General features: G+C 41.4%; 1 protein-coding gene across 1 annotated transcript; it reads left to right on the forward strand.

The window, feature by feature from the left end:
• Positions 1-1543: 1543 nt before the first annotated feature.
• LOC147439244 (uncharacterized) lies at positions 1544-4351 on the forward strand. The gene is made up of 2 exons (XM_086485112.1): positions 1544-2846; positions 2926-4351. The coding sequence occupies exons 1-2, from the start codon at positions 2163-2165 to the stop codon at positions 4189-4191; spliced, it is 1950 nt and encodes a 649-aa protein (XP_086341238.1). The 5' UTR covers positions 1544-2162; the 3' UTR covers positions 4192-4351.
• Positions 4352-7383: the final 3032 nt, after the last annotated feature.

Consider the following 7383-nt stretch of genomic DNA (forward strand, 5'->3'; position numbering starts at 1 on the left):
CAATGAACATAGATAGGCATGTGGGCTCTTAAAAAGAATATGTGAAGCATTGGATGCAGCTTGAAAGGGCTAAAAAGTTGCCTTGTTATGGGGACGAAGTCTTGGGGAGGAGGACAAGGTCACAAGGGTTTGATTGATTACCTAGATGACAAAGTTGACTTCCATTGGGAGTCTCAAAAGTGAGCAAAAGCAAAAGGTGGGTGCCACAGTGTGCCACTGGGTGGCTTTGTAAAATGAATTTTCCACGTGTGAACGGGCCCCTTGCCACGTCCACATTCTAAGAGGCTGGCCCACCTTTCGGACATGCTGCCAACATGTACCCCCAATTTCATGAACCAATCACAATGTGCCAAGTTTCATTTTTTCTTGAAGAGAGTAAAAATTTAATTAATCAAAAGAAGAAAACATTTAACATTTTTGCAATTCACTAAATATATATTCACAATTTCACGCTATTTATCAATATTTTAGATATTCTGGTGATACTTTTACATCCATTCCCAATTTCATATTATTTGAATATTTTTCTCTTTTTTTGGGGCTTCGCTTCTATTTTAACTTTATTTATTTATAACAAACTAGTTTATTTATTACAAAAATAAACTCGTACTAGTGCATTAGTGAAAATTAGTCAGCTCTGTCAATTTCATTGTTTAATAAGCGAAATTTCAGAAAGGGGTAAAATTTTGAAGGAAAACAAATTTTCTTGATTAAAAAAAAAGAGAAATTACCCCGGGAAGAAGATATCTTTTGAAACTGCTCAAATCTGCAGCATTTTTAAAACTATTTTTTGTACAGAAATTATTATATTATAATATATTTTCAATCTGCTGTAAAGGAGAAATTAAAAATCAATTCAATCTAGAGTTTTCTATTTGAAAAATGAATCATTAAATTGGATTTCCCGGCTTGCACGTGCTGACACGACAACTTGTGAAAGGCAGAGGCTGTGCAGTTACTTTTACATTTTTTTCAGTATTTCTTTTTCCTTTAATTCTGTTTGCTTGCTTTTCTTGTTTTAGACCAGGAAACTAAAGAATTTAGAATATCAGTAATAAAAGTTGATTTTGGAAAAAGAGATTTATAGAAATCCTCCAATAAGTAGTAAAAAATAACCAAAATTTCACCCATGTTTCTCTACTTCTAAAATTTCTAAAAAGCAGAGTGAGTCTAATTTTTGTTGAAATTTCACCCTATTTTCACCCATCTTTTATTAAATAAATAAAAAAGAAATAAAAAGGACTACTATTTATACCCATTTTCACTCTCTTTCACATCTGAGAGGACCAATAAAGTCAATTTTTTTGGGGGGAAAAACATGAAATAGTAGTGGAAACTGAAAATAAAAATATTTTAAAAATCTTGCTTTTCTCTCAGCTATTTGAAGGCTCATCGAGCTGACAGAAGAAATAGGACGTGGGTTTAGAAATTTGAGGAGATAAAAAGAGTCGTACCTACTGGATGTGGGCAATTTCTGGGTCCTTCAATTTTCTGTATCAGATCCACAATGTACCTGCCCACCATGCATGGTTTGTGCAAGCACCTGCCAAAACACAAGCCACAAGGTCTCTCTCTCTCTCTCTCTCTCCCCCCCCAAGCCATAGGCCATTAGGCCCATTACCCATTTCAGAGCAAGCAAGTGGATACCCTCACAAGAGGTTGTTCTCTCTCAAAGTGTCTACTGCCCATTCAGTGCATGGAGCAAGCATGAGAGTGATGAGACTACTCACATGAGAGAGAGACTCTCTCTCTCTCTCTCTCTCTCTCTCTCTCACACACACACACACACACTCTCTCTCTCTCTCTCTCTCTCTCTCTCATAGAAGCATATCCACTTTGTAACATGAACACCCCTAGCCTACACAAGTACAAGCAAATCTTGCTTACTGTGGACTCTTGCACATCCACTCATTAGAAGTGTTTGTGCACAGATCCACATAAGGCCTTTACTTACAACTATCCTGGCCTTCAGGAATCAGAAGTTGATCCTACATCAGTAGCCCAAGATCTCTCATTCACATGCTGAGTTTAGCTTACTAAACAGCTCGCAGAGACTTGCGTAGAGCTAATCAACCAACAGGAATGTGCTAATCAAAACCCTTAAAAGCTCATCAGCTTCAGCTTTCAGTCTTACCAAAGCTCAAATTTTGTGCTTTACCCACATGGGCACTTGTTGCAGTAAGATTGACAACCCACATGAGGTTTGCAGCTTCAATGGTGACCTTCATCCCAGTTTAGAGCAGTGGCAAGCTGGCCACAGTTCTTGTCAGTTCTGCCGTGCCAATGGGGTTGCCGGTCATTTGCAATTTTGCCCTTGTGAGAGCTGCCAAAGAGCAGCTGCTAGCCCTGGTATCAAGGGCTTCTCTACCTCGAGCAGCTTTCGCGAACCCATGTGTAGTCTCTGTGTGGCGGATGTCTTTGATGCACACTTTCTTCGACAGGCTGCACCTTGCGTCAGCAGTCGGTCCATGAGTGGATTTTCTGATGAGGTTGAAAAAGCACCTCATTATGATCTCTCGTGCCGCCGCAGCGATTATCCATCAAAGCATGCTCTTGACAAGAGGCCTTCCTCAGGAAAGCATGCTATCATGCAGGGCGATGTAGAAGTACATGCTTACAAACAAGAAATTCTGAGTGAAACGTGCGCTTTCAAGCATAATTTCCTCCGTACGGACCATGATTGCGATCTTCCAGAGCCCAATGATGGGCTGCATTCTTCTGAAACTCTTTCATCTTCTCTGAAGGAAGATTACGATGCTTGCTCCGGTTATGATGTGGCATATGAGATTCCGGGCAACTCAAGAAGGTTGAGCAATATTGATGATAGTGATGGCATTAAACTTGAGGTAGGCTCTTTTCACTGCTGTTTTGCTGTTGTTAGAGCTGCCATAGTTTGTTTGTTTTAAAAGTTTCATCTATTGACAGGTGAGATACAAGCATATGCTTCCACATGATGCTCACTTAATGGCCTCCATCTGTACTTCTCCCCATGATGTCAATGTGCTGAAAAGAGGAAGACCCCAAGAAGAGCCATTGATAACTGGAGATCCAGAGGCCAATCGATCCATACGGCGTCGTAAATCGTTCCGAATTACTGGAGCTGATGAGGAAGACGGGTCGTTTGAGCGCTCTCTACGTTTGATTGATTGCGAGGATGAGCTTGGCAATGATGATGACTTTCATGATTTTCATGTCAACATTAGCAGTTGCCTTGCAGAGAAGGATCAACATCAGGATGCAGAGCTTTGCTATAGTTTGGAAGCTTTCTCCCTCTCTCATGGGAATGCCCCCATTAGAGATTTGCAAGCTCGGGGCAGTCCAGATCATGTCGACGGCTTTGGGAGGCCGGATCTGACAGGGACCAACCAACAACCCTTGTATATAATGTCACAGGAGAACTTGCAATTTATTAACAGAAAGGAGAGGGAATGGGAAGAGAGGGCCCATGAGATGGGAATGGCGGACGACAAGATTAGCAGCAAAATGCCAGCCCTTTCCTTAGTCTCGACCGGTGATGCCATACTCTTCTCCGGAGCGAACTCCGACGAGCTCCACCTCATTCCCTCAGTGACTGTCCAACACCCGAAGTCACCCCTCTCTTCTCCAAAGCAGAAACTAAGCCCCCTAAGAATAGCCTCTCCAGAAAGACCCTATGAGCAGGTGGCCGGGAATTCGCCTCTCTCCATCGAAAACATCATACACTTGCTTGAAAACGAGGAGCTGAGCGGGGATGACCTTTTCTTACTGCTTATTGACTCCTGCATGAAGTCATCAGCATCCTCATCACCGTCATCGTCGGCCGAGTCTACGAACTCTTGGTCATCACCACTCTCATCTTCATCATCAACATCCTCGACATCCGTGCCATCGATGCCACCATCCTCCTTGCCAATGTCATCCACATCAGAGCTGCAATCGGCCCCTGCCTGCGCTGTTATGTATTCCCCAACACCATACTCATTGTCTCTGCCACCTTCTTGCAAGATGTCTCCCCATACCTCTTTTGAGTTCAAGGTCAAGTCTTGTGGGTCTACGCCATCCACCCCGGTATTCTCACCGATTCGATCAAGAACCAAGAGAAATATCTCGCATTTGAAGCCGAACAGTCTCACAGCTGATGAAATTACTGAGATTTGGGGTGTCTTTGAGCAAAGGCAGGCATTTATGTCTCAACAGCATGTGCATAATTGAAAATGTGTAATACAGCGAAGTGAGACATAAATGAGCCTGAGGACAAGAGTGGTTAATGCCAACCATTCAGAAGAACTAGATGTGGTGGTATGCAGTGAATCATTATGCATGCAGAGGAACCTTTTTTTATCTGTTGTGAATATGAATCAATTTTGCTGTGTCTTGAGTCTTTCCCAGCCTCAATACATTATTATGGTATCAGCAGGTTGTGATTGTGTGTGCTTTGCCTACTTCTAAACATAGACCTTGAAGGGGGTGTTTGTTTTTTGGCATCGGCATAATCTGTAACATTAAGTAGATTATTGGGGCTTTGTTTTTCTAGGCCAGACCTTCTTTTGGAAGGTTCAATTTCAATCAAAGGAGCCTAATTTTTCAAGATCAAGCAAATCACTTATATTGATGGGATAGGGTAATTAAATTCTATGTAAATCTAGGCAATCTTAAACATCAACGGGCCTTGAACCGTGATCGTTGCACGCATTGAGGCCAAGGATAGAGAGTCTAACATGGGCTCTTGTGAAAGCTTCAATGTTATTTTGGCTTGCGTTGCTCAAGGCCAAACATGTGTGTAGGGTGATTGGTCTATAAATTGTTATGAAAGTTTATGGTCAAGAACAGTAGGCTCATTCACGTCCATCTCGATCAAGCAAGGCTTTGACGATAGAGGGTGCTATGCACTTGCATCCTTGGCTTAATTTCTATGTGGCTTCTTGATGGAGAAGAGCATAATCATTCCATTTAATAAGATTTTCCCAACAAACTGTAGAAGGACAACAGCTGGTCTTGCACGTTTTACGAATCATGTTCTGATATGTTAGATGGTCTGTCGAACAGATCTTGTTTATGCATGCATCTTCTACTCCTAGTCTTCTTGTTATGGTTGAGCCATCTTTTCTAAGGGTAGTGTGCCAGTAAAGCATTGAGCCCCCAGGGGCATGTTCAAAATTTGTGGCTCTATAGAAAATGTCGAAGAGTTTGAGATTTTGCACCAGTGTTGCCTACACCAAAGCTCCAAATGGGCACAAGGTCTGATATGGCTATGTCAATCTTCCCCTGAAATTCTCACAATTTGAAGATTGTGACATCTATATCATGCTGATTGCACACTTGCTGCATGAGTCTTTTAAGTTGCATACGTGTGGCTTGGGACGACAACATTGTCGTGTATTAGACTAAGAACTAATAATGGTGTTACAGATGAATGTTACTCAGTCGAGGGGAGTTGGCTTGGCAGGCCTTTAAGCGTGCTCACTATGGTTCAACCCTTGTAACATGCAAGTGTGGGACAGTCTTGTGAAACTAGTTGATGTGATGCATCAAACTGCCAAAGTAAAAGGGATGAATCCTACTCGAGGAACAAAAACTTCTTTGAGTTCCTTCTTGCTTGGGAGACCTAGTGATGAAGAAGATAAGGAAACACCATATTGCTGTCTAGAAAAGACCACAATGCCTTGCATTGAGACAAATAAAAGGGACAAAAATCTATGTCCCTGGGGTGTATTATATCCACACACTTATATGACTTAATTCAATAGTCTCATAGTTTCCAACACATTAGAGGTTGCAGTACAATACGTGTGCTTGCTCATGACATAGAAAAGTTTTACATGGAGTTCATCATCTTTATCTTGGGATCAAATGCACATTGTCCTTCTGCCCATTGGCAGTAGAGTTAGGAGGAGGATGCATTACACTTGTAGTCATGTCTGCATGGAATATCTAAACTAACAAACAAACAACTGTGGGGATTGCTCAAGCTAAAGGGCCCACATAATATGCATGTGTATGAACCACATGGGGCTTTAAAGTTTGATGAAGCATGTATGTGGTCTTGTGGGGCGTTAGATTGGATTGGAATCTATAATGAGTATGTGCTCTTTCTTTCTCGCATTGCAAGTGAGCTTGCGACACTATGTGCATGCTTGTGTGTGTAGAGAGAAGTCATCCAATATACTTGGGTCTTGTAATTTGGGAAATGGAGAATGTTATGTGTGCCATATCTCTACCATGTTGGTTAATGGGCTCTCATGTATCTTTGTATGGATAGCTAGGGCCCAACACAGTTGAGGAGAAGCTAAACAAGTGGATGAACGTGCAATTGACCTTACAACAGATTTGTGAATGGCCATAGAGTGGATTTCTCGCCATGTTTTTGGCTCGCCCAGCCCAGGCCTATGCTTTAGATCACTTTTTAACAATTACAAGGCCCAGGTACTAGTAGCTTTATTTCAACGAAAATGCACACTTAAGCTACGGTCACACGAGGCTTAGTTATTAGTTATAGATAACTATGTCACCTATTTCGAAACAGAGCACTAAATGAATAATTAAGCCTGTTGCATGGTCACTCAAGGCTTAGTTATTCATTCCACCTCTCAACTATGAAAGGGTATAGAGAGATAGACATGCCAATAACCACCCAATCATACCTATATATAAGCCCTTGGCCCTACTATATATAGTCCATGTACCGCATGTGTATCCATCGGCCTTTGGTTAGGGCCGTGTCCTCTTATAGTCTTACCCTTGGCATGACATCACTCTCCCCTTGGAGAAGCGTTTTCGTCCGCGAAAACAAAAGCGGTCGGATCTTCATAAGAACACTAATGTTTTCCAAAGTGGTATCCGTCATGGATCTAGTGGTTTGTTTGATCAAAACATGGTGCAGTAGGAGGTTCAATAAAATCAAGAATAACATTTTGATTTTGCACATTGTTGTCCATTTTCAACCATTTAGAGTGTAGACTCCATTTGGAACGCACATGAGCATGCTAAACGAGTTATCACAACCAAGATGTATCTGATAGAGTACCGATTTTCACTTTTCGTGAAAGTAACTTGTTGACCTAACTCATCAGTCACAAGTGTAAGTCCTTGACTTGTTTTCAAATTTCATCAGTAAACAACCCCACCATAACTAGTGTTCAAGGTTTGAAACATGACTTATACATGAAGAGACTAAACTTAGTCACAAACATGCGTTAACTGATAGTGAATAAACTCTAAGTAGAGCAATGAATGCTTATTAATTGGAGTGCTTGGTGCTAATGTACACACTTTGCATATCTTTTAGCCCAAGATTACACTTTGTAATCTGTCTATCCTCTTGGTACAGAGGTGTGTTTTCTCCACGATTTACAAACAGTCCTCCCAGATGACTGGTAAATGGGAATCACAATATCGTATAAGATT

The sequence above is a fragment of the Adiantum capillus-veneris genome, chromosome 16, assembly GCF_014529385.1.
Source record: "Adiantum capillus-veneris isolate H3 chromosome 16, ASM1452938v2, whole genome shotgun sequence".
NCBI classification, from domain to species: Eukaryota; Viridiplantae; Streptophyta; class Polypodiopsida; order Polypodiales; family Pteridaceae; genus Adiantum; species Adiantum capillus-veneris.